This window comes from Gopherus evgoodei, chromosome 23 (assembly GCF_007399415.2).
Source record: "Gopherus evgoodei ecotype Sinaloan lineage chromosome 23, rGopEvg1_v1.p, whole genome shotgun sequence".
Lineage (NCBI taxonomy): Eukaryota > Metazoa > Chordata > Testudines > Testudinidae > Gopherus > Gopherus evgoodei.
The window spans coordinates 972,034-996,478 of record NC_044344.1 but is presented as its reverse complement, the minus strand read 5'-3'; the positions used below and the strand labels follow the sequence as shown (position 1 = coordinate 996,478).

The 24,445-nt window shown below is 64.2% G+C and overlaps 1 protein-coding gene and 1 long non-coding RNA gene across 6 annotated transcripts; one reads left to right on the top strand and one right to left on the bottom strand.

The window, feature by feature from the left end:
* On the top strand, positions 1 to 24,407 carry WNK4 (WNK lysine deficient protein kinase 4). Of its 4 annotated transcripts, none has more exons than XM_030541138.1 (20): positions 1 to 621; positions 12,649 to 12,821; positions 13,575 to 13,795; positions 14,059 to 14,216; positions 15,451 to 15,539; positions 15,795 to 16,014; positions 16,384 to 16,699; positions 17,013 to 17,152; positions 17,254 to 17,327; positions 17,535 to 17,676; positions 18,150 to 18,266; positions 18,346 to 18,519; positions 18,855 to 18,912; positions 19,241 to 19,396; positions 19,601 to 20,178; positions 20,642 to 20,738; positions 20,918 to 21,353; positions 21,582 to 21,784; positions 23,013 to 23,113; positions 23,373 to 24,407. In XM_030541138.1, exons 1-20 carry the CDS (start codon positions 76 to 78, stop codon positions 23,373 to 23,375), a joined length of 4,002 nt encoding a protein of 1,333 aa, XP_030396998.1. In that variant the 5' UTR covers positions 1 to 75; the 3' UTR covers positions 23,376 to 24,407. The 4 variants fall into 4 exon arrangements, with proteins under 4 accessions (XP_030396998.1, XP_030397000.1, XP_030397002.1 ...); XM_030541140.1 differs by having other exon boundaries at positions 539 to 621; positions 14,059 to 14,207; XM_030541142.1 differs by lacking the exon at positions 19,241 to 19,396 and having other exon boundaries at positions 539 to 621.
* On the bottom strand, positions 21,791 to 23,006 carry LOC115638971. 2 transcript variants are annotated; one of them, XR_003997548.1, is made up of 3 exons: positions 22,255 to 23,006; positions 22,108 to 22,203; positions 21,791 to 22,058 (listed from the first exon to the last, which is right to left on the bottom strand). It is a non-coding gene; the product is annotated as an uncharacterized LOC115638971 (long non-coding RNA). The 2 variants fall into 2 exon arrangements; XR_003997549.1 differs by having other exon boundaries at positions 22,108 to 22,254; positions 22,402 to 23,006.
* Positions 24,408 to 24,445: the final 38 nt, after the last annotated feature.

Sequence of the window (24,445 nt, the reverse complement as noted above, 5' to 3'; positions counted from 1 at the left end):
GCTCGGTGGCTGCTGCGCCTCCAGGTGCGAAGCGAGGAGCCCGCCTGGCCCCGGGCGCGGACCCCCCGCCCCCCCATGCTGATGCTCCACGTGGCCGGGCCCCCCGCGGCCGGAGCCATGTCCCAGACCGAGGTGGATCTGTCCGGCTGCGGCATCGCCCTGGAGCCGGGGACCCCCGGCCGGGCAGCCCCGCTCCGCAGCCGGGGGCGCGAGAGCCGCCGCGGCTCCTACAGGTTCAACCGGCGGAGCTCGGCCGAGCTGGAGCGGCTGGGCTACGAGGGGCCCCCGGGGTCCGGCCCGGCCGGGGCGCAGGAGGCGCGCGGGGACCCCCGGGCTCTCCAAGGCGCAGAGCCCGCGGCGCGCTCCGGCTCGGGCAGCGAGAGCGGCGGCCAGACGTCCTCGCCGCCGCCCCCCGGCCAGGTCTCCCCGCGCGGCGCCCCCCCGGACGAGAGCCGCCGGGCGCAGGAGGAGAACGAGGAGGTCGAGACCCGCGCCGTGGCCACTTCCCCGGACGGCCGGTTCCTCAAGTTCGGCATCGAGATCGGCCGCGGCTCCTTCAAGACAGTGTACAAAGGGCTGGACACCGAGACCACCGTGGAGGTGGCCTGGTGCGAGCTGCAGGTGGGTGCGGGCCCCGGGCCGGGAGCCCTCAACGCCGGGGCGGGGGCCTTTTCTCCGGGGCAGGCGCCCTCAGGCAGGGGCGTGGGGGAGCGGAGAGCCGCTGAACCGAAGTGAAAACCCTGGACATGATGGACAGCACCCCCGGTTCCAGCGCCTACGCCCTCAGGTGGGTCCCCGGGCCGGCTGCTCTCCAGGGCTCACTTTGCTGCACAGCCTGTGGGAGTGTGGGGTGCTGCAGAGCCAGGAGCCCCCAGTCCTTTGGCACCTGGCTGCCCTGCAGCACTTGCCTGTGCCAGAGGTGGGGGAGAATGGGGCCTCCTGAGTTCTTAGCGGGGTCGGCACTTGGCTTGGACTGGGGGTCACGGCTCCCGGAGGTGGCTGGCTGGGCAAGGTGCAGTCCTTTGGAGGAGGAGGTCTTGGCTGAGCCCTGTAATGTTCTGCAGGGTCAGGAGCCCAGGGTGCCCTGAGAGTGAGGAGCTGCCCTGCTGTCAGCTGGTTGGACCCTGATGTCTGTCAAACTTGAGCAATCTGTTCGGGATCCTTCCACTACGCTTCCGGGGCTAGTGGAGCAGCTCCCCAGCACAGGGTCACAGCGACTGCAGGCCTGGGGCACCTCAGTCTGTCCAGCCGGGCCAACAGGCTGCAAGGGCCCTGTTAAGCACCCAGCGTACCAAGCCCCTGCTTGGCTGCTCCACTCTGGGGATGTCCCCTGCTCCCCCAAGATTCCCAGATCAGTGGGGCTCTACTTCAGGTTAATCAGATGCTGCCCCTTGGCACTCAGGCCCCAGGGGGTGGGTCGAAGGTGAGGGCTGTGTGGGAGTTTCCCCAGCCCCTGGCCTTGGATTGCTGAGCTAGGCAGGTTGGAGTGAGGAGGGACTGAGGTCTCCTGAGCTTGACCAGCAGGATGAGCCTGGGCCCTGGCTCAGTGTTTTGGCTCTGCCTGTGGTGTTGGTAGGGATAGGACAGGCCATTCAGCTGGGCCAGCTTTTCTGCAGGTGCCAGGTCAGTGGCTCCTTTCACCAGAGGGGTTTAGGAAAGTCTGGCGTTTGGGACTGGCCAGCACTTGGTCCTGACCTAAGTGTCCCTTTGACGGTCCTGGGACTGAGCCGTGGGTCAGACTGGGCTCTCCTGGACCCCAAAACTGGGTTCAAGACACATCTCAGACTTTAGGTGGGGGCATGTGTGGGATGCTTCCCCCAGGTCCCTGTCCCCTCATTTGGCTTTAGCTTCAGCCTCTTTCTTATTGCTTGGCCTCCCACTCCCCAGACATACGTGTGATACTGCAGCAGACTGGGACAGAAGGAGCTCCGAGAAGGTGTGGAGGGATTGGGGCCACATCTGTTCATTTCTCCATTATCTCTGGCTCCTGCAGCCCCAGATCTCTCCTTTCTATTAGTAATGGCCTCCGGCGTCTGGCACGCTGGACCTGTGATTTCTCTTATGTAGGAGAGCTGGCAGCAGCAGCAGCCACAGATACTGAATTACCGTAATTCATGGCTATTCCCATTAGTGCCATTTCTGCAGCTGGACTGCAGCAACCAAGCAGCGCGTGCCCTTGCCCACCCTCAGGCATGGCTCAGATCCGTAGTGCCCATGTGCTGGCATCTTGGTGCTGTGCTAGATCTGCCATAAGAATGGCCAGACTGGGTCAGACCAAAGGTCCATCTAGCCCAGTGTCCTGTCTTCCGACAGCGGCCAATGCCAGGTGCCCCAGAGGGAGTGAGCAGAACAGAGAATCGTCAAATGATCCATCCCCTGCCGCCCATTCCCAGCTTTTGGCATGTTGGGCCCTGGTGTGAAATGCTCCCAGCATCTTGCTGCCCAGCTGCTCTGGGCTCCTCACAGCTCAGTTCTGCATCAGTTGCAGCTTCCTACATGGCTCATTCTCATCACTTGGTGATGGCAGCGCCTGCAGCATGATAGTGCCATGCATGCCAATCCCTGCCCCATAGATCTTGTAGTTGTGTATCAGGCCTTCGGTGCCAAGGTACAGGTTAAGTGCCAGGCTCTGGGCTTCCTTTTCTGCACGCGCTGCCCCGCCCGTCAGAGGGGCTGCTTCAAACGCCAGCCTCGCCCCCATTGCCAGTTCTGTGCCGTGTTCTGCACAACTGGCCCCTTCAGGTTCTGGTTTCAGGGCACTGCTGGCAGGTGTTGGAGGTGCCTCTGGAGTGTAAATGGGGGCTATGATTCCTCTCAGGTTTTCCTGACAGAGGCTAGTGTGGTGCAAGTGGCTAAATCAACAGAAATTTATTGGTGGGCCCCCATGGCCCGTTTGTGTGATGCTGCCAGAAGCTCTATGGTGCCCTTAGGGGCTGGATGCAGGAGCTGCTTTAACACACCCGGACCTGGCGCTTTCTGGTCTCCTGCCAGCTGTCCCATCCCTTCCTCCTCCAACCCCAGCCTCCCTCTGCTGAGAGGGGGCTGGTTTCTCTAGCCCCCATACTCCTTCCTGCTGCAACCAGTAGCAGGGCTGTATGGGGACTATCCCTTCTGGAGGACCCCACCTCTCCATACAACCCCTTGGGATGGGCTTCAGCTGCAGTCCAAAATCTCTGATCACCCTCGTCCTTGGGCCGGCTGGTGCCGCTGCGAGTTCCAAGTCCTTGTTTACACAGAAAAACGTGTCTTGCTAGTTTGTCTCCTGCCCCTAAAAGCAGCATGGGGTGTCGCTGTGTGTGTTGATGGCTGCATCTCCGGGTGGGTGGAGGGACTCCTGCATGGCAGCGGGTGGTTCTGTGAGGAAGGGGCATTGTGCCCTGAGCAGCAGGCTGGACCTTCGTGTCTGCCCAGGAGCTTTGCTCTGTGTCCCGGAGTTTTCTCCCAAAGCTTCTCACCTCGCACACAAATCGGATGCCCCTTGGTATTAGTGGTGACGCTTCCCGGGGTCAGGCATTGAGGTCACAGTCACGCTCTCCGCGGTCAGCCCCACGGTGCCTGGCTTTTCCTGTGTGTGTAATATTTGGGTGCCTCTGTGGGTTTGTCGTGTGCTGTATCCTGTGTTTGGGCCGTGCCAGGCATGTGCATCCCTGGCCCGCTTGCAGCTAGCGCAGCCTGGGGGGCGTCTGGCCACCTTTCTTAGCCTCAGGTTGGTTCTCAACCCTGCCTTAGGGTTGCTGCTCCAGACTGAGTTGCCAGGCGGATCCCAAGTCTCTCTCCACAGGCCACATCAGAGGGCGTCCGTCAGGCTGAGAGCACGTGCCATTTGCGAGGCTGGATCTGAGGTACCCAGTAGACGTCCTGCAGCCCTGGTGGGGCGGGGGGAGGGGGCTGTTTGTGTCTGGCAGTGTTTGGCTTGGCCAGGCAGGCTGTGGTGGGGATGGTGCCAGACGGCTTTCTGGTGTGCTCATAAAGTGATGCTGATTGCTGTTTTGGGGGGCCTGTCTGCAGGCATCAGTGCTGACCAGTCCCAGTGGCTCTGTGTGGGCTCTGGTGGGCCAGCAGGCTGCACCTTCCTGGGAGGAGGCAGGGACCGTTGGAAACAAAGTTCTGCTGCCCCTTGAGTCCCAGGAAAGCCCAAGAACAGCCAGGCTGGGTCAGAGCAAGGGTCCGTCTAGCCCAGCGTCCTCTCTGCCGGCAGCGCCAGGTGCTGCAGAGGGAATGACGAGAACAGATGGTCACTGAGCGGTCCATCCCCTGTCGCCCGGTCCGAGTTTCTGTGCCAGCCCTCGCTCGGCTGCCTCTTCCAGCTCTGCTGATGCCCCTCTATCCTGATCTGCCCCCCCAAGATCTCTGCCAGTGCCCCTCAGCCCCAACCCACGGCCCCCCTGCTACCACCACCCCCCGAGAGCTCTGCCAGTGCCCCTCAGCGCCAACCCACGGTCCCCCTGCTACCATCCCCTGAGAGTCCTGCCAGTGCCCCTCAGCCCTGACCCACGGCCCCCCTGCTACCACCACCCCCCGAGAGTCCTGCCAGTGCCCCTCAGCCCTGACCCACGGCCCCCCTGCTACCCTCCCCCGAGAGTCCTGCCAGTGCCCCTCAGCCCTGACCCACGGCCCCCCTGCTACCACCACCCCTGAGAGTCCTGCCAGTGCCCCTCAGCCCTGACCCACGGCCCCCCTGCTACCACCACCCCCCGAGAGTCCTGCCAGTGCCCCTCAGCCCTGACCCACGGACCCCCTGCTACCCCCCCCGGAAAGTCCTACCAGTGCCCCTCAGCCCCGACCCACAGCCCCCCTGCTACCACCACCCCCCGAGAGCTCTGCCAGTGCCCCTCAGCCCCGACCCACAGACCCCCTGCTACCTCCCCGAGAGTCCTGCCAGTGCTCCTCAGCCCTGACCCACGGACCCCTTGCTACCTCCCCCGGAAAGTCCTACCAGTGCCCCTCAGCCCCGACCCACAGGCCCCCTGCTACCACCACCCCCCGAGAGCTCTGCCAGTGCCCCTCAGCCCTGACCCACGGCCCCCCTGCTACCTCCCCGAGAGTCCTGCCAGTGCTCCTCAGCCCTGACCCACGGACCCCCTGCTACCTCCCCCGGAAAGTCCTACCAGTGCCCCTCAGCCCCAACCCACAGGCCCCATGCTACCACCCCTCCCCCCGAGAGTCCTGCCAGTGCCCCTCAGCCCCAACCCACAGGCCCCCTGCTACCACCCCTCCCCCCGAGAGTCCTACCAGTGCCCCTCAGCCCTGACTCATGGCCCCCTGCTACCTTCCCCCTCCCCGAGAGCTGTACCAGTGCCCTTCAGCCCCGACCAACAACCCTCCCTGCTACTGCTCCTGAGAGTCCTACCAGTGCCCCTCAGCCCCAACCCACGGCCCCCCTGCTACCTCAACGCCTCCCCCCCCCAGGCGCCAGAGAGCTCTACCAGTGCCCCTCGGTTAGGATTTCCTCATTCAGCATCTCTTGTCCCAAGCCCCCTGTGCCATGCGGAGCCAAGGAGCATGTGAGCAGATTTAACAAGCCTGTTTTTGAGCCCTAATCCTGCAGAGAATCAGCCGCTGTGGTACAAATATAGGAGTTCGTACCACAAATAAAAGTGGTTGTGGTTGTGCCCTTTCAGAAATAGCTTTGTCCTGCATTTGTCACACAGTTGTCATTTATTGCCTTTAAAATATAAACGGTCACTTGACCTCAGCCCTGACCCGCTATTCCAGTCCTTAGCTTCTCACACAGCAGCTCTGCTGGTGCCCCTCAGTCCTGGCCCAGAGCCCCCTGCTCCCCCAGCCCCTGTTCCCTCCCTTCCCCCAGCTCTGCCAGTGCCCCTCAGTCCTGGCCCAGAGCCCCCTGCTACCCCAGCCCTGGATTCCGCCCCCCCAGCTCTACCAGAGCCCCCTGCTACCCCAGCCCTGGGCTCCCCACACATAATAGTCTTGGCCTGACCCATTTCTGGTTTCTGAAGTTAGGTTTAAAGCAGTGTTTTTATTGACAGATGCCTGGGGGATGCTGGGAGGGGCTGGGGAAACCAGAGGCCCAAAGTGGGCCCAACTGGTAAATATTTGTTTATCATGAGCAGTTTCCTGCAGGACCCGACTCTCCCCCCTGCCGTGGGCAGTGGCATGGAGCCAAGAGCTGGAGTTGCCTGAACTGGCCAGGGTGTGTCTGCACGCTCTCTCCTTATGCACCGAGTGCTTGTCCCTTCCCCAGAGCCCACGCTGCTGTGGGCGGAGCAGAGCTGAGGAAGGGGGGCTGGTGAACCCAAACGGGGCCCCCCCAGGTGGATGTGAGCCCTTCAAGGGGGCAGGGGCATCTGGGGTTGCTGTTCTACAATGTCTGTGGTAGTGCCCCTATGTGCTGGGCGCATCCCAGACACTGGCAGGACAGCCATTCTTGCTCCTGGGGCTTGTGGTCAGAGGCCGGGGGGGCCTGGCCTGGCCTGGCCTGGGCTGGAAGGGAGAGTATCTTGTGCTTACAGGCCTCTCTGTACTAGCCCTGGACTGCTGGGGGTCGCGTTGTACCCCAGGGAGGGGGGGCCAGGGGCTCTGCGCCCACATGCCCTGCTGGGAACGCAGCTCCAGGCTGTCCTAGTGGCCCTTAGGTTCAGGGCAGGTGCGTAACATCTCCTCTGGCTACTGCTCCACTGGCCCCAGGACAGTGCCCGTTTCCCCCCCCCCCCGCCATTCTGGGTGTGAGTCTGTGTCGCTTCTGGGTGGCAGAGCCCTGAGCCAGCTTCCCCATGGGTAGCAATGCAGTGGGGGAGACCCCTCTGGCTCCAGGCTGTGCGCTGGCTGCCCAGGCAGGGCTCCTGTTTTGTGCCTCAGATTGGCGCATGCTGGGACAGTGCTGCCCAGGTGCTGTGGGACGAGGCGAGCTCTGGTCACTGCTGGCACAAGAGATCCTGTACTCCCCGGTTACGCGGCGTGATGTGGGCACCGCTGGGGGCCCTTGCAGTTTCTCACACTTGTTGTTCTGTGGGAACGCCCCGGTCCAGACAGTACCATTCCCTCTCCTGGGCGACAGACCTCCACTGACGTCTTGGCGCTAGCAGGGCTGTCAGTACAGGCTTGCCTGACCCTCAGGGCAGGGCTGGGTGTGTAAGAAGATGCCAGGTGCTGCTTCTTGGCTGCCTGTTGATGAAGCGGCTGTGGTGCTGCGCTGGGGGCCCCTTACCTCCTGGCTGTGGTTGGGTTGGTGGGTTTGTGCCCCCAATAGACTGATCTGGAAACCGCTTGTTCCAGGCCTGGTGGTTCCTGGTACATGTTGGGGCTGGTTTCCGGGGGGGCTGTTGAGCTTCATGGAACTTAGGAAAACGATCTGCCCCCTGAACCCCACTAGCTGAGCAGCCGTGGGAGGGTTCGGCTCCTTGCACCCAGGGGTGCTCTGACCGTGGGCGCCGGTCAGGAAGTGAATGGAAGAGCTGAATTGTTTTCAGGCTCCTGTGGGATGTGAGGGGCATGCTGTAGGTACACAGAATCGCTGTACACATGGAGGCTGGGCCTCTGCTCCCAGCCTGGGAGGAGGCGACAGCAAACCGGGAGGCTCCGTAGAGGCTGGTGCTGATCTCTGCTCCAGGCGGCAGCTCTGTGCCAGCCACGCTTTTTATGGGGTTGCTGCTTCTCTGGGGCAGCAGCAAGCTGTCTCCAGCTGGAGAGGTCTGTGGGGCTGTCCCAGGCTGGGATTTATGGCTGGGTGCTATTTCAGGGCCAGGCTGCACTCGCTATGGTGGCCTGCAGAGGCTTTTAGCTATAAATGCACCATAATTATGTAAATTGGTCCCCTCTCCAGGATGCTGGGCTCTGCACAATGGGGCTTTCAGAGGCTGCTGCTCAGCTCTGCTGCCTGGGGCATCACAGAGCTGGGTCTGTAGCCAGAGCCTCATAAACACCTTCGGAGAGGAAAAAACGTGTAAAAATACCACACCGCCTCCCCCAGCTCCACCTTGGCAGGGGCCAATGAGAGCAGCAGGGTGCCCGGGCTGGCAGCGAAATCTAGCAGTGAGAGCCCGGCCAGCTCTGGCACTTGGGACTTGGTGGCTCTGGGTTGCTGAACTGCTGGTTCAGCCTCACCCAGAGGAGGCCAGCCCTGCCTTGGCAAGCGGGGGGGGGGGGGGGGGGGGCCTTCCATCCCAGCTTGTTAGGCAGCTCTGGCCTCTGTAACCCAGAGCATCATACTGCTGTGCACAAGGTGGCTATTATCGAGGTACATTGTGTCCCTGCCCTCCGGGCTGAGCAAGGCTGCTGGAGCTGGGGGGTGCACTGCCCGGCCCTGCGTTTGCTGAGTGGATTCCTTAGTGGCCCTTCTCGGTGAGTGGAGCCAGGGTGTGGGCAGGGGTTGCTGCTGGCATGGCAGCGCCCTCCTGGCCTTGTTTGTTGGGCACAGGCCATCTTGGCCTTTGTGGAGCTGCTGGGGCACCTGGCCCACAAGGTGAACTTTCACCAAACATAGTGCTTCCGAAAGGGTGCCAGGACAGAACCCAGGCATCCTGGCTCATCGCCCCTCTCTCGCCCAGTCGTAGCCCCCATATCTCAATGGTAATGTATCAAGAACGCTAAGCAGCATGTGCCAGCCTGGTTATTGCCCTCCGGGCATGGGGGGCACAGGACTGGAGGGCAGGCTGTGCCCTCGCAGCTCTGGGGGTGGTGTGATCCCCCCTTGCATTCTAGCACTCCATCTGGGGGAGCCTCTGGGGGTGAGGGGCAGCCTTGGGCTCTTCCCTGTTCTCTCAGCAGCAGCTCGCAGGCTTGGGGAACAGATTCCAGAGTTCCTGAATCTGGTTCGTCATGAGCAGCTGGGGAGACATGTGGCTTCTAGGAGCCCAGGCCAGCCACCTTTCCTCAGAAGACCCCTCCCCTCCTGCCTCTGGTCTGGAAACTGGCGGTGGGGAGCTGCCTGGGGACTATCTGGGGCTGGGATGCTCTCAGGCAACTCCCCAAGTGCTGAAGGACCAAGTTTTTCCAGCTGCTGTTTGTAATTAACTGAGGCTCAGCTGGTCCCTGAAAAGTTTGCTGGGTCTCAAGTTGATGCCACTGGATGTATTTGTTGCTGTTTCAGTTTGGGAGCACTTGTTCGAGAGAAGCCAAGGCTGGAATGGGGGGTGGCTGCAGTACTGGGGGTCATTGACGGAGCTGGTGGTCCTCCTGGCCTTGGCTGTACTAGCAAGGGCTGCTATGGGTCAGGACTGGCAGAGGAGCAGAGGTGGGGGCTTGGAGATCAGTTCACTTGCCCTGGATCTAAAAGGTGCCATTCATTGGTCTCAGCGGGTTCCCTGTTCTGGGCTGGGCCATGGCCCTGAACATGGGTTTGAAAGAAGGGGATTGTGCACGGCCCCATGTGGGGTGCTGGGCAGCTGCAACCCAGCCACGGGGCCAGTTATGATGCAACAAAAACATTACGAAAGATCCCCGGGCTGATTTATGGCTCCTGCGAGCCAAGGGGCTGAGCACACAGATCCCTGGAGCCAGCAGCTTCCAGTGTTCAGGAACGCGGCAGCCGCGAGCCGTTGGTTTCTTTGGCTGTCAGTGCAGGGATGTGGAGAGTCTGTCCCAGCCGGATCCTCCCTGCGCTCTCCCTGCTCGCTGCCTGACACTGGGGCGGGGGGGTCAACCCTACACAGGCTCCTACTTGTGTCAGTTTCCCATGGGCCCTGCTCTCATTAGAGAGGGGCAGAGGGGGGTGTTTGCTGGAGGATGTAGGGCTGCAGCCCCCGAGGAGCAGTGTTCCTGCTCACCTGGCCCTGCCCTTCTCACTCCCAGCAGGCAGGGCCCTGCCAGGAAACGCCACCTGTGCGGCACATTCAGCATTTCGAGTGCAGGCCGGGAATCTATTGGGGGTCATGGGTGGAGTCAGCTGTTGCTGCTCCAGGCTCATGTCATTTCGTGTGCCTGCCTTAAACATACACCAAGGCAAACAGGTCTTGCAGCAGCTGCTGGCGTATCTCGCCTCCATGCCAGGCCTGGCTCCCCAGTATTATCACTGGCCAGGGCCCAGTTTGCCTGGCCAAGGAGAGAGCAGTGGCCCCGTAGCGCCCTGCGGGTGGGGGAACAGGAGCTCTGGCCCCTGTCTAGGGAGAGGGTGCCACAGGCTGGGCAGTGTCTGGCGCTGGGGCAGGGGGATCAGCCCTCCACAGACTCCTACTTGTGCCAGTTTCCCAGTTTCTCCAGACATTGCTGGCTTCTGCGAGGGTGGGAGCAGGGCAGCGACTCCAGGGCCTTGGGCACAGTTACCAGCATGCCAGCGGCCAGGCACGGGTCCTGGGGAGGGTTTGGTTTGTGGAGCACATGACAGGAATGCATAGGGACTCCAAAGCCTGGACAACATGCAGGGAGAGCTGTGGGGTAGGGGCTGGAGCAGGGGGGAGGCAGTGAGAGAGGGGGTGGAGGAAGGGGGCGGCCCCAGATTCAGGTGGCTGTTTTTACATTGCATCATGTTTTGGAAGTCCTGGGCTGCAGCGGATCAGTTTCCTTTGGACAGATGTCCCAGGGGGTGGCTCTTTCCATGCCCTGAGTCCCCTGGCCTCTCAAGACAGCTGGCAGGAGCCAGGGCATCTGTGCCCCACTGCTCCTGGGAGAGTCCCCAGCCCCCTGTGTGTGCTGAGCAGGAGTCATGGGGGGCAGCCCCCAAGGAGTCTGCCTGGCCTGTGCTGTCCCAGCAGAGCCTGTGGGCAGCAGGGAAGCTGTCCTGGCTGTCGTCAGCAGACCTGGTGAGGGGATGGAGCTGCCGGGCTGAGACCCAGGGAGCAGGTGCCAGTGTCCTCCCTGCTGACCTTGGGTCTGGGCTCCTAGTCACGGTGCTTTAAGCTTCTGTCAAAGCTCAACTTCTGCTTCCACTTGAATTAACTTGAGCAGGAGGAACATGGAAAAACCGGGTCCAGAGCCTGGCGCACCGGTGCTGCCAACAAAGGCGGCATTGATGCTTGCGTGGCCCCCTGCCATAAAAGTGCCCTGTGTCTGCACTTGCTAGCCGCCCGCCTGCTCTCTTAGGAAGCAGCAGAGTGAGGCAGCAGGAGTTGTTATTCCTTGTGTAGGGGTGCAAGGCTGGCCCGAGGGGCCGTGTTGGATGGGGGGCTATGCCCTGTGGTGCACAAGTTCTCTTGGCCGGGGCATTGGCTGGCAGGAGCTGTGCTGGGGCGCTGAGCACTCCCTCCTGTCTCTTGTCACAAGTTCCCTGGGCCGTGAATTGAGACCTAACTACCGGGGCCCTGCTGAGCCGTGGGGTGTGGGGGTGGTTAGCACCTGGAGGTCACCAGGCCTTGGGCCCCCCCTTGTGCAGGGGCTGGCCCCAGGAGTGCTGTGCTGGCGCGGAATCTCCAGCGGAAACGAGCCCCCACGCGAACGAGGCGCGTGCCCTGAGCTGGGGGCACAAAGGCAGGCTGGGTGGGCTGCTGGAGAGGAGTTGGGGTTGCCCCTCCCCCTTGGATAAAGGTTTTAATCAAAAGGTGGTGCTGATCTCCGGCCCTGCATGGCCCACAGCTGCAGCAGGAGGTGCAGACACTGGTGGCTTTGTCTGTGTCACTCCAAGTCCATGTGGGTGCATGCCCAGGGCTGTGTGAGCAGGCAGCCTCCTCTGGGTGGGCCCACTGGGCGCAGGAGGGAGAGGGGCCCCACACTGCCTCATCAGCCAATGATCTGCGTCCTCACTGGAGAATCTGAGTGCTGGGGGTGGCATGTGTCTCACTAACACCCCAGCGTGCTGCATGGGCCCCGTGCCCCTGCCAGGCCAGCTGCTGAAATGCTGGCTCAGCCCCCTCCCCGTGTCCAGCAAGTGGCTTAACGGGGGAGCAGCAAATCCCTAGTAAGCCAAAAAGTCTCACCCCTGCCCTGTCCCTGTCGGGCCCCTCTGCTCCCTGGAAGGGGCAGGGGAGACACGTCCTTCCCTTCGGGGAGCTGGCACGTGGGGGGTTTGGTTTGGCCCCGGCTCTCTCTGTGCAGAGCCCGGCTGTTTGCTGGGCAAAGGGTCCTGCTGTCCCTGCTTGCTCTTGGGGGCTGGGAGGTGAGTGAATTTCTTTTCTTGTGCCCGCAGCCCTGGGCGCTGCCAGGCCTGCCCTGCCCTCCCCCGACACTCTATGTCCATCCTGACCCAGATACAGGCCGTCTCTGGTGCTGATAAGCCGGGCCAGGGCATTCTGGGGGAGTCTGGCAGCTGGGCTGCACAGCGCGTCCAGCCGGCACGATTAGCGGCTGCCAGCTCCCCGGCCCTGTGCTGGCTCCAGGGCGTGGGGGGGATGCTCTGCGTGGCCTTGCTGGTACTGTGGTGCCTGGCTCCACTCATCTCTCCTACATGAGTAATCCTGCTGCCCTGGGCAGCGCCGGCAGTGGTCATGGGGCTGCTGTCTGTGCGTGGCACCGGTGCCCACCAGCCAGTCTGGGCTCTGTACTGGGAGCTTGGCATGGCCTTGCTGCCGTGTATGTGGCTGGCAAAGGGAGCCATGAGGATGGATAGGAGCTCCATCTCTGGGTGGGAGCATGGGGGCTCTCAGTGGCTGGGTTGTTTTGAGGGGCTCTGTGGCAGGGCTATGGGGGAGCGAGGGGGAGGCTCTGTGTCAGGGCTATGGGGCTGGCTCAGGCCAGGACAGGTCCATTGTGCCACCAGCCCCGGTGCCAGAGGGCACCCCCCCAGTGTCCACTCATGCCTCTCCTGTGGGTTCCTTGCAGACCCGGAAGCTGTCGAAGGCTGAACGGCAGCGCTTCAGTGAGGAGGTGGAGATGCTGAAGGGCCTGCAGCATCCCAATATTGTCCGCTTCTATGACTCCTGGAAGTCAGCCATCAAGGGCCAGATCTGCATCGTGTTGGTCACTGAGCTCATGACCTCGGGCACCCTGAAAACGTGAGCGGGGCTGGGCTGGGCTGGCAGGGGGGCGGGCTCCAGGTTCTGATGGGCGGGGGTTGTGTGGCAGGTGGAGTGGGGCACTGGGGCCTGTGGGGAGAGAGGGTAGGGTCCTAGCGGGTGGTGGAGGAGGGAGCTGGGGGGTCTGGCAGGGTGGGGGTTGTGTGGCAGGCGGAGAGGAGGCAAGGGTCCTAGTGGGTTGTGCGGGAGCCTGTCTGGCCTGCATGTGACCGCTGTGGTTGCTGGCACAGTGAGCTTGGCCAGGATGTGGGCCAGGTGAATTCCAAGCCGCCCCTGCCTGGCATGAAGGGGCCTGGGCAGGATCCGGGCAGAGCTCACAGCTCCTCTCAGCCAACCTGGGCTGCTGCCGCATACTGGGGTGGGCCTGAGAACTGGTGGGGGTGCTGGGGCAAAGCCCAGGGCCTGCCAGGCTCTCTGTGAGCCCCCACTGCACAGCGTGTCACCCGCCAGCTCAGGAAGCAGCTGTCAGTGCGTCCCGGGTGCCCTTACCTCGCTGTGCTGCACTGTACCAGGCAGCTCCGGCTGCTCGCCGTTCCTAGGCCTGTGCTTGGCCCTTGGCACTCCAGAGCCGCCCGTTCCTCCGGAGCCCGCTGTGTGTGCTGCCTGGGTGAGAAGAGTCTCCACACAGCCTGCGCCGGGACCCTGCTGCCCAGCTCCGTGCAACTTGGGTGGCACCTGGCCAGGGGAAGCAGCTGGAGTCGCCCCCTCATGTCGCCCGTGTCGCCCTCGCAGCTACCTGAAGCGCTTCAAGAAGATGAAACTGAAGGTCCTGCAGCGCTGGAGCCGGCAGATCCTCAAGGGGCTGCACTTCCTGCACACGCGCTCGCCCCCCATCATCCATCGCGACCTCAAGTGCGACAACATCTTCATCACGGGCCCCACCGGCTCCGTCAAGATCGGGGACCTGGGCCTGGCCACGCTCAAGCGGGCCTCCTTCGCCAAGAGCGTCATAGGTACCGGGGCGCTGGGTGTGCGAGCAGCTGGGCCCCTCGGGTGGGTTCCCCGGGATGGCCTGGCTGAGGGGCCACTCGCGGTCCCGGAGGGTGCCCTCCCCCATGGGACCCCTGGGGTGGCCAACGCTAGCCTGGCTCTTCTGAGATGAGAGTCAGGGAGCGCAGGCTCCCCTGCAGCCAGCCCCCCACCCTAGGCCAGCAGGGTGTGGCTAGCCAGCCCCAAGGAGCAGCTTGTCACTGAGTTGTGTCTCCTGCACCCCCAGGCACCCCGGAGTTCATGGCCCCTGAGATGTACGAGGAGAAGTACGACGAGGCGGTGGATGTCTACGCCTTCGGCATGTGCATGCTGGAGATGGCCACCTCGGAGTACCCCTACTCAGAGTGCCAGAACGCCGCCCAGATCTACCGCAAGGTCACTTCAGTGAGTGGCTGTGTCTGTGCCTCGATGCAGGGACCCCCCCGCCAGCATCGCTCTCCCAGGGAAACCACTCCCCTGCCGGAGCCACTCTGGGACCCCCCCCCCCCGCTGGCACTGCCCTGCTAGGGAAACCTCTCCCCCACTAGAGCCACTCTGGGGGCCTGGAGACCCTCCTCACTCCCTCCCTGCCAGTGTCGCTCTGCCAGGGAAACCCTTCCCCTGCCTGAGCCACTCTGGGGGCCTGGGGACCCTTCTCCCCCTGCCCTCTGCCAGGGGAGCCACTCTGGGGGACTGGGGACCCCCCTTCCCCCCCACTGGCACTGCTCTGCCAGGGAAACCCTTCCCCCGCCGGAGCCGCTCTGGAGGCTCAGGGACCCCTCTCTCCCCCGTCCTCCCCCCCCGGAGCCGCTCAACCCCCGCCTGGTCCTTAACTGAGACACTCCCTCCTTCCTGATGCTGCTCTGGGAGCAGCTCCATGCCAGGCCAGCCGCTAGCCACTGCTGAGCTCTTGGGTCCCTTGGCTGGGGACAGAAGGGGGAGTCGCTCTGGGCTCCCCTGGATGCCCTTGCAGGCGGGTCCCATTCCCCCATAGCTGTGCCTCCCAGCTGCCCCCTGCTCTGCTCCCCGCAGCAGGTTTCGGCCTGGCGGAGGCCGTGTGGCTGTCCACGTGCTGCTCCCTGTTGTGCCGGGACCGGGAAGCAGCAGCCTCCAGCGTTAATGGAGTGGAACCAGGAAGCAGTTTGTGAACCTGGTCTGCTCTGCTGCCCTGAGCCAGCCCGCAGCCTTAACGGCCCTGAGCGAGCCAGATCCAGTGCGGTGCCAGTTTGCTCCATGACCTCCCATCCCCCAGAACTGCTCTGCCCCCTCGCCCAGGGCAGGGAGGGGGCATGGCCAGGGAAGCTGGTCTGCACTGGGCTCTGCCTGGCCCGTCAGGAACTGGTGCTGGGTTGTTCCGCTCACTCTGAGCCACTGGCTCTCACCTGCCTGAATCGGGGTCTCTGTCCTCCCGGCCCTTCCCTGTGGGGTCCCTTCCACACTCAACTTGCGCGGACTGGGAGTCAGGTCCCAGGAGCCAGAGGGCAGCTCCAGATGTCACTTGCTCACAGAGCCAGTCTCACCTCAGTCCGGCCCCCTGCACGTTCAGGGACGGCTGCTCGCGGCGCTGCAGAGGGTGTCACAGCTGCTCAGGCACAGCCTGGCCTGAGACCTGCCTGACTGTCGGGATGTCTCCCTGCAGGGCATGAAACCCAACAGCTTCTACAAGGTGAAGGTGCCCGAGCTGAAGGAAATCATTGAGGGCTGCATCCGCATGAACAAGGCTGAGAGGTGGGCGTGGCAGGGCAGGAGTGTGGGGCCACAGGGCTTGGTGGGGCAGGGATGGGGGGCTGCAGGCCTCTGGGGTGGAGGGGGCTGGCTGGGTTGGGCTGGCGGCCTGGGTTCCAGATGAGCTAGTGCCCTGGTGCTGGCTCAGTCCTTGTGCCCGGCTCTGTCCCGTGGTGCCAGTTGTGCTGGGTGGGCTCCTCGGCCGGGCAGCGGCCCCCCAGGGTGCCCAGGCTGCGCTGACCCTGGCCTGTCCGCCAGGTACACCATCCAGGACCTGCTGGAGCACTCCTTCTTCCAGGAGGACACGGGGGTGCACGTGGAGCTGGCCGAGGAGGACGACGGGGTCAAGTCTGGCCTCAAGCTCTGGCTGCGCATGGACGACACTAAGAAACTGCACGGCAAGTACAAGGACAACAACGCCCTCGAGTTCCTCTTCGAGCTGCACAAGGACGTGGCCGAGGAGGTGGCCCAGGAGATGGTAGGTGCCCGCGGGGGGAAGGGGGAGCAGCCCTGCCCCTGCCCGGGATGGGGAGACAATGGTCTGGGCCAGCCTGGTCCCCTCCGTGTACCCACGCTGCCCGCAGCTCTGGCACGGGGGAGCCACTCGCCGCTGGGATCTGTGCTGCTGGCTTGCTGCAGCCTGTAGCAGGCACTGCTGCCTTGTGCAGGGGGCAGGGTCCGTTCTGGGGCAGTGACCATCTTACCCTCTGCCTGGGCTGCCCGAGCACAACCAAGCCCCACTCCCTGACCTCGCCTGTGCCTGGCGCACTGCCTCCCTGGGTGCCCAGATCGCTCTGCCAGGCTTTGCCGGGGCAGGGCCTGACTCGCCCCCCCGCACCTCCTGCAGGTGACCCTGGGCTTTGTGTGTGAGGCGGACTACAAGCTGGTGGCCAAGGCGGTACGGGACCGTGTGGTCACCATCAAACGCAAGCGGGAGAAGTTGAAGCGGGCGCAGGATGAGCTGCGGCACCAGGAGCAGGAGAAACCCCTGCTGGAGGAGCTGAAGTGCCCCCCGGTGCCTGCCAACCCCCCCGTCTCACCGGCCACGCCTGGCTCCGGGGACTCTGTCTTTGGGGGCACCTTCCTCCCGGAGCCCGAGGAGCCCGAGGCAGATCAGCACCAGCACTTCCTGTATCGGCACACCAGCTACTCCTCCACCGCCTGTACGTAGCCAGTGTGCGGGCACCGTGGGGTGGGGTGGGGGTGGGTCGCTGGCATTGGCCTGCGTCTCCCTGGGGTGCAGGGAGAGCAGCTCTCTGCGGCTGACATTGCTGGGAGTTGGAATGTGACACCCTGGCAGCGATCGCTCGAGGCAGCTGCTTCTGTTTCTCTCCCATTCTCCTGGGGAAGGGGGGTGAGAAATGGTAGCTCCTGCGAGGGGAGCCTGCCCTGGCTCTCCCCCGTGGGCAGCTGGGAGCCAGGATTTGGTGGGATGGGCCCCTGGGCTGGCCACTCACCCTGCTCTCTGCTCCCCAGCTGACTGCGAGACGGACGGGTACCTGAGCTCCTCTGGGTTCGTGGACTCGCCAGACCTGTCCCACTGCCACTCAAGCACCTTCTCCACCAGGGACCCTTCCAGCCCACCAGCTGCCCAGTCAGAGAGCTGCTTCCCTGTGGTGAGTGGGGCCTCACACTGCCACAGGGGCACCTGTCGCTTCCCTTTGGGGGGCTGCTGGGGGTGCCACAATGCCCCCTCACTCTGGCTTCTCCCCTGCAGAGCATCGCAGTGAGCTCGCCCATGGAGCACCTGCCATCTACCCCGGCCAGCGAGTTCTCTTCCCCAGTGGACAGGTACATCTGGGCCCTGCTCCGTCAGCACCGTGCCCCCAGCCCCTTGGTGGGGGGAGTCAGCTATTGCCCCCCCGGAAGGTGGTGGCTGGAAGGGGCTGGGACTGGTCACTGAGATGGGGATCTGGGCGGGTTACAGGGGATACTGGGCTGGGGCAGGTGGGATTGGCCATTATTAACTCTTGCCCCTGTGCTGGGGCCTCCCCACAGCTACGCGTCGGATGTGGCGTCTGGCCTGAGCGATGGCTGCGAAGGGCTCTCGGCCAGCGAGCAGAACGCTAAGCTGCCGGCCAAGCGGGCCTCAGGGAAGCTGCTGCGGCGCCGAGCCAGGTCGAGGCTGCGCATCACCAACGTAAGCGCCACCAGCACCTGCCCTGCCTTTGTCCACAGGCTCCGAGGGGGCGGAAGCTCACTGTGAATGGGGAGTGTGGGGCGGCAGCTGTCGGGGGGAAGTCAGGGTGGCAGAGAATGGGGTTGCCTGGGGAGCAACTGCTCCTGGGCCGATCTCCCTGGTTCCTAGCTGGCTCTGGCCCCATGGGGGCACCACGGCGGCTGCTCCAGCGCCCTGAGTCCTGCTCTCCTGCCCGTGTGTGGACGTGCAGTTCACAGGGAATGACACGGGGGACGGAAGCGCCGATCAGCCCTTCATGTTTCCATTGAGGGGGCAAAAGGGCCCCCCAAAGCCACCCATCTGCACAGGCTGAGAAGCGGGGCTGGCACAGGCCTGGTACTGCAGCCGCTGGCCCCTCCCTGTGCATCACCTGGCTCCCGGCAGGGGGTGACGGGGGTCTCCACAGCTGCCTATGAGCTGCCCCTCCCCTGCAGATCTCGGATAAGAGCGACCGGGTGGTGGAGTGCCAGCTGCAGACCTACAACAACAAGATGGTGACCTTCAAGTTCGACCTGGACGGGGACAACCCGGAGGAGATTGCGGCCGTCATGGTGAGTGCAGGGCCTGGCTGGGCTCGGCAGGGTTTGGGGGGCCCGCACCCAGCACTGACCCACTTGCCTGGCCCCACAGGTCAATAATGAGTTCATCCTCCAGTCGGAGCAGGACAGCTTCATCCGTCGAATCCAGGACATCATCCAGCGCGTGGAGACCCTGCTGCGCAAGGACGGGCATGGTGCCACCAGGGCGGCTGGCAGCCCGCAGCCTGAGAGCCTGTCGCCCTCTGCCACCAGCAACGGCCTTCCGGTGAGTTTCCCCATTAAGCAGCCCCCTCCTTGTACCCCAGTGAGCAACTTGCCCTCCCCCTGGTCCCCCGGTGAGAGCCTCCAGGTGAGCGCCTCCCCACTCCTCTGTGAGTGGCCCCCATTGAGCACCTCACCTCATTCTCCAGCTGCCCAGTGAGTGGCCTCCTCACTCTCGGTGAGCGCCCCCCCTCCGCCCCCTCTGTCTGTGCATTGCTCCAGAGAGCATGTTCCAGCTTCCCTGGCTCTGCTGGGCATCCCAGTGAGGGGGTGGGTGGGGGTGTGGGCCAGATCCTGCCTCAGCCCTGGCCCATCACAGGCCCTGTCTCTCGTTGGCAGGCGGAGCTGCAGCTGCAGGATCTCTCGCGCTCCATCTCGGCCTCGTCCTTGCTCAGCGGTACGTACTTGCCACCCCCTGCCCCACTCCAATAGGCTGCCCCAGCCCTGGGCCTGCGACACCCCCTCTCTGGGGGGCTGGGCAGGTGGCCCTGTGCTGTCCGCTGGCTTGTGATGGAAGCATGGCTGCCGTGAAGGGCGGTTCCTGTGGCCGGCTGGGTGCCTGCAGCCCGGGCAGTGGTAGCGAGGTGCCATTGGCCTATGCGGGGAGAGGCCTGCGCCACCCCCTGCCCGGCAACTGCACAAGTTGGCCCCAGTAGGGGGAGGGCTGCTGCTTTGGGGTGTCAGGGCTGCGCGGTGCCAGGACTGACTCCCTGTCTCTGTCCCAGACCTGGGCTGCAGCAGCCCAGGCCAGTCGGAGCTGGCTCTGGTCCAGCCCTCGCTCAGTGGCTCCCCCTCTGAAAACGACCTCTTCAGCCTCGCAGACACCCTGCCAGGGACCCAGCCCGTTGGGCTGCAGCCTCTGCTCCCAGCAGAACCGCCAGGTACCAGCTCGGACACCAGCCTCCCCACCTTCCCCAGGGCTGGCCAGGGCCCCCAGCCGAGCTGGAATGCCCACGCTGTGGCCCCTCCAAGGGAGCAGCTAGCTGCAGGGGGGTGTGGGGGCAGGGATGTGGGGACCCTAGATGGGAGGGAGGGGGAGCATCCAGCCTGGAGTGAGGACATGCTCATCCCTTTCTCCTCTGCAGGTTCTCCCAGTGCAGCTGCGTGCAGTAGGCCCTCCTCCTTGACGGTGCCTGGCCTGGCCCCGTACCCGCTGCCAACATCCCAGTCTTTCCCACAGACTGCCGGACCCGGGCCCCAGGCTGGGGGCTCCCTGCTGTCCACCACACCACCCAGGGGAGGCCTGGGCCCCCTGAGCCCACCCATGAACAGCACTGCACCCACTGCGCCCCCCTGGTCTCCTGCCACCTCCCCCTTGTTCTCGCTGGCTGAGATATTCTCCCTGGCAATGATGAGCATGGCCCAGACGCTGCTGCCGTCCGTCTCCTTGGCTGCCCCCCCGCCGGGAGGGCCCCATGCCCCTGCACTGATACCTCGCCCGCAGTCGCTGTACCTGGGGCCGGCACACTTCACCTCCCCTGGCCCTGCGGGCCAGGTGGAGCCAGCCCCACACTGCAGTTGGACCCAGGAGCCCACCAGCACCTGCGTCACAGGGGGCTGGGGCCCTGCTCTTCCCCCTCAGGGCCTGGGAAGAAGCGGCATCGGGGAGAGTCCGCTGGCATCGGGGAGAGCTCCTGCTGCAGGGGCGCTGGATAGTGGTTTGGTAAGCACCCCCAGAAGGGGCATGGGTGCTGCAGCGTGAGGTGGGTCAAACAACTGCCAGAAGGCCCCAGGAATGTGGGGGCACAGCCAGGACATACCCTGGTGGCGCCAGACCCCGGCTCTTGGCGTAGGGCTGGTGGGAAGGGGCCAGCTGCAGGCCATGCCGGAGCTGGCGGAATGGCCCCAGGGGGCAGGTGATGCTGGGACCATTTAGATCAGCTCTGGGGCTGGTGTTACTCAGGGGATGAGCCACTGCCCCTGGGCTGGGGCGGTGCTGCTGGCTCGAAGCGAGGCCTGGAGCAGCCTGTTAATCCGGAGGCCTGGGCCTGAGCCAAGGAGCTGCAGCTCAATCCCCAGCCCATCTGCTGCTGGGGATTAGATGGCCCTGGATGTTGCTGGGGGCCAGGACCCTGCAAGGGAGCGGCTCGGTGCTCCCTGACCTGGCTTACCGGCTTCTCTCCTAGGTATCACCCTGCTCCCCGAAACCCAGCAGCCACCTGATCGTCTCAGAGTCGCCCGCCCCTGGCCCAGCCAAGGCCCGGCTGTCCCCCATCAACGAAGGTAAAGGTGCTGGTTGAGCTGTGGTGCAGCCTGCCCGGGGTGGGAACATGGCTGGCATCACAGAGTGCCTGGTGCCAGCTCTCCCCCCAGTGCATGGGGAGCCACGCCCAGCGCTCGGACCTGCCCTGGCGCACGCTGGGCCGGCTCCTGCTAACCTGCCCTTCCCCGTTTGTTCCCAGAAGCCAAGCCCCAGATTCTGGGTAGATTCCAAGTGACCACATCCAAGGACCCAGCCAACAGCACTCTGGGGCAGCAGAGCCAGAGTGACAGTGAGCAGAGCGGCCAGGAGCCCTGGGAGGGGGCGGCTGGTGCCTTCTCTCAGCCCTTGGTGCCCAGCTCCTCCGCCACAGAGGGCAGCACGAGCCCCGACTCGGACTCTGTCCCTGACACCCCGGTGCAGGACCCCGACGAGCTGCTGGCCGAGGAGGGGACGCCGGTGGCGCTGGCGGAGAGCGACCAGGAGAGGCCTGGGGAGGGCAGTGCTGAGAGCCCTCAGCAGGCCATGGTGAGCCAGGTGTGGATGAGCTATGCGCGCAGCTCGTCCTACCTGAGCAGCGACGAGACGGAGAGCGAGGACGAGGAGATCTGGGAGGAGCTGCAGAGCCTGCGCCAGAAGTGAGTGGGGTACCCGGCTCGGCCTTTCCCACGTGCTGCACTGCTGGGGGGGTAGCAGGGAAGCAAGCTGGGCCTTGTGCAAGCGCCTCTGGCTCCAGGGAGCTCTCGGGCTGCTGGCCTGTGCTGGGGTGGGGTAAGGCAGCTTCCTGCCAGTCTCCTCCCTATGGGCAGCTGGGCTAGAAACAGGCATCTGCCCCTGCCCTGCCCTGACGGCCCTGCTATCCCCAGGCACCTCTCTGAAGTGCAGACGCTGCAGGCTGTGCAGAAGAGGGAGATTGAGGATCTGTACTTCCGGATGGGGAAGCAGGCCCCCCCGGGCATCGTCTCCCCAGCTGCCATGCTCTCCAGCCGCCAGAGACGCCTCTCCAAGGGCAGCTTCAACCCGTCCCGGCGCAACAGCCTCCAGCGCCTGGAGCTCTCGCAGCCCACAGGTACCCGGCCTGCTACTCCCCGCTGGCACCTGACTCCCCCCGCACCCCACCGCTGTCCTCAGCTGCTCCCTGCTGGCACCTGGCACACACGCAGCCCCCCGCTGTCCTCAGCTGCTCCCCGCTGGCACCTGGCACACACGCAGCCCCCCGCTGTTCTCAGCTGCTCCCTGCTGGCACCTGGCACACACGCACCCCTGCTGTCCTCAGCTGCTCCCCGCTGGCACCTGACTCCCCCCGCACCCCACCGCTGTCCTCAGCTGCTCCCCGTTGGCACCTGGCACACACACAGCCCCCTGCTGTTCTCAGCTGCTCCCCGCTGGCACCTGGCACACACACAGCCCCCCGCTGTTCTCAGCTGCTCCCCGCTGGCACCTGGCACACACGCACCCCTGCTGTCCTCAGCTGCTCCCCGCTGGCACCTGACTCCCCCCGCATTCCCCCCGTTGTCCTCAGCTGCTCCCCGCTGGCACCTGGCACAAACGCAGCCCCCCGCTGTTCTCAGCTGCTCCCCGCTGGCACCTGGCACACACGCACCCCTGCTGTCCTCAGCTGCTCCCCGCTGGCACCTGACTCCCCCCGCATTCCCCCCGTTGTCCTCAGCTGCTCCCCGCTGGCACCTGGCACACAGGCACCCCACTGTCCTCTCGCAGCCTGGAAGTACCTGTCCCACTGCTCCCCGCTGGCACCTGACTCCCCCCACACACCCCCGTTGTCCTCAGCTGCTCCCCGCTAGCACCTGGCACACACACACCCCACTATCCTCTCGCAGCCTGGAAGTACCTGTCCCACTGCTCCCTGCTGGCACCTGAACTCCGAGCCCCCCCGCTGTCCTCAGCTGCTCCCTGCTGGCACTTGACCCCCCCAGCCTCCTCCCCACTGTCCTTTTGCACCTGCCCCCCATCCCTGCCATCCTCGGCTGCTCCCTGCTGGCACTTGATCCCCCCCCCCCCCACTGTCCTTGCTCTCTCTGCCTGGGACTCCCATGTGGCTTTAGTGCCCAGGGGCATGTGCTGTGGGGAGCTCTCTGGGGGCCGTGCCCTGGGCTGCAGGGAGGATCCTCAGGTCTCTGTCCTGGGGAAGGTGGCATTAACCTGCGTGTTCCATGGTGGGGGAGATGTCCCCACATACCAGCTGGGCACCATGCCAGGCTGTGCAGCAGGCACCTGGGGGGCTGCTTCATGGGGGGAGGCTCAGGGCCCCCTGGCCTCTCACCCCGTTTGGCTCCCAGCAGGGATGATGCGCAGGAACTCGCTGAGTGGCAGCAGTACCGGCTCACAGGAGCAGCGGCCGAGCAGAGGGGTGACGTTCGCCGGAGACCTCAGCCGAATGGTGAGGGCAGGGCTGCTGGGGGGCTTCCTGGGCTGTAGAGTCCTATCCTACCAAACCCCAGGGGTGCCATGCTCCCTCTGGCACAGAAGAGGTTGTGGTGGAGTATGTGCTATGGAGGCACTGCACACCCCAAAGTGATACAGCCCGGGTTCCCCTGGGGGGCCGGGCATGCGGCTCTGAGCCCGAGTGTGTGCACAGCTGGCTCCTGCCCATAGGCCCCTCAGGGTGAGTGCCCCCTTCTCTCTTTCTCTCTCTGCAGTAACCGTCCTGCCAGTACCGATTTTCATGGACTACCTCAGCCATGCACCAACTGCCATGGAGGGGTGGTGAGAGGCCCTGCTGTGAGCTGACCAGGCAGTGCCCTGCCCCACGGCCTCCTCCGGGTGTGGAGACAGCACTGGCACAGTGGGGAATGGCGACTCCTGCCCTTGTGTGCCCCTCCCAGCTTTGTCCCTGCGGAGCCAGGCACTGGGCCCCATGATGTTTGCTGCAGGTGCCCACTGCCTGGAGACTCCTGGCTTTGTCTGACAGCCCCGGGGAGGATCTGCATTGGCCCCCACAGGCCCACGTGAAGTCTGATGGTGGCTGCATCCAGCCTGGTTCACCTGCTCCCCAGCATGGGCTGCAGGGAGATAGGTTTGCAGGGTAACTCCCTACCACCATGGGGAGCCTTGCTTCAGAGCCCCCCCAGTGTCAGCTGAGAAATGCTTCCTGCTTAGCCGAGTCCCAGCCCTTCACTGACCCCACCTCCCCACTCTTCAGACACACTCCCAGAAAGCACCAGGGCCTCTCCACCCAAAGGGCAAGTGGGATGCAGGCCCAGGCTACCTGGGGCGTGGCTGGTCTTACCTCTGCCTGGACTCATAGCACTTAGCCCCTGGGTCATGTTTGCTGAAGGCAGGGCCTGGGTTATAGGAACTGCATGTGCTGACACTGTCCCTCCCCTTTATGGCAACTCACCTCTGTGCTTTACTCCTCGCCAGGAGCCACCAGCCCCACTGCAGTGAGAGGGCTGCTGCCCCCTGCACATGGGCTGAGTTCTCAGTGCCTCTTTGCCCCAGAACCACAAACCAGCACCCTCGTGACAAGCCATTCTCCTGGGCACCAGGCCTCAGGCTTGTACTTGCTGGGCCTTAGCCAGCAGGGAGCCTTGGAGCTCGGCTTCTGCTCTGGCCCCACAGCTGCAGCATGAAGTGCTGCCCTTGCCCTGCCTCTCCATAGGACAGACTGACCTTGTAAAAGGCTTTTTAGAGACTCTGTACAGTGGTTGTGAATACAACAGATCAAATAGGGAGCACTGACTGGATGGTGGTGTGTGATCACAGCAGCTGG

Bases quoted from the DNA above. Each gene is read 5' to 3' on its own strand.
- WNK4 (XM_030541138.1), top strand. From the start codon at position 76: ATGCTGATGCTCCACGTGGCCGGGCCCCCCGCGGCCGGAGCCATGTCC. The intron at 18,267-18,345 runs GTGAGTGCAGGG...CTGGCCCCACAG, and splicing joins AGGAGATTGCGGCCGTCATG to GTCAATAATGAGTTCATCCT. The intron at 18,520-18,854 runs GTGAGTTTCCCC...TCTCGTTGGCAG, and splicing joins CCACCAGCAACGGCCTTCCG to GCGGAGCTGCAGCTGCAGGA.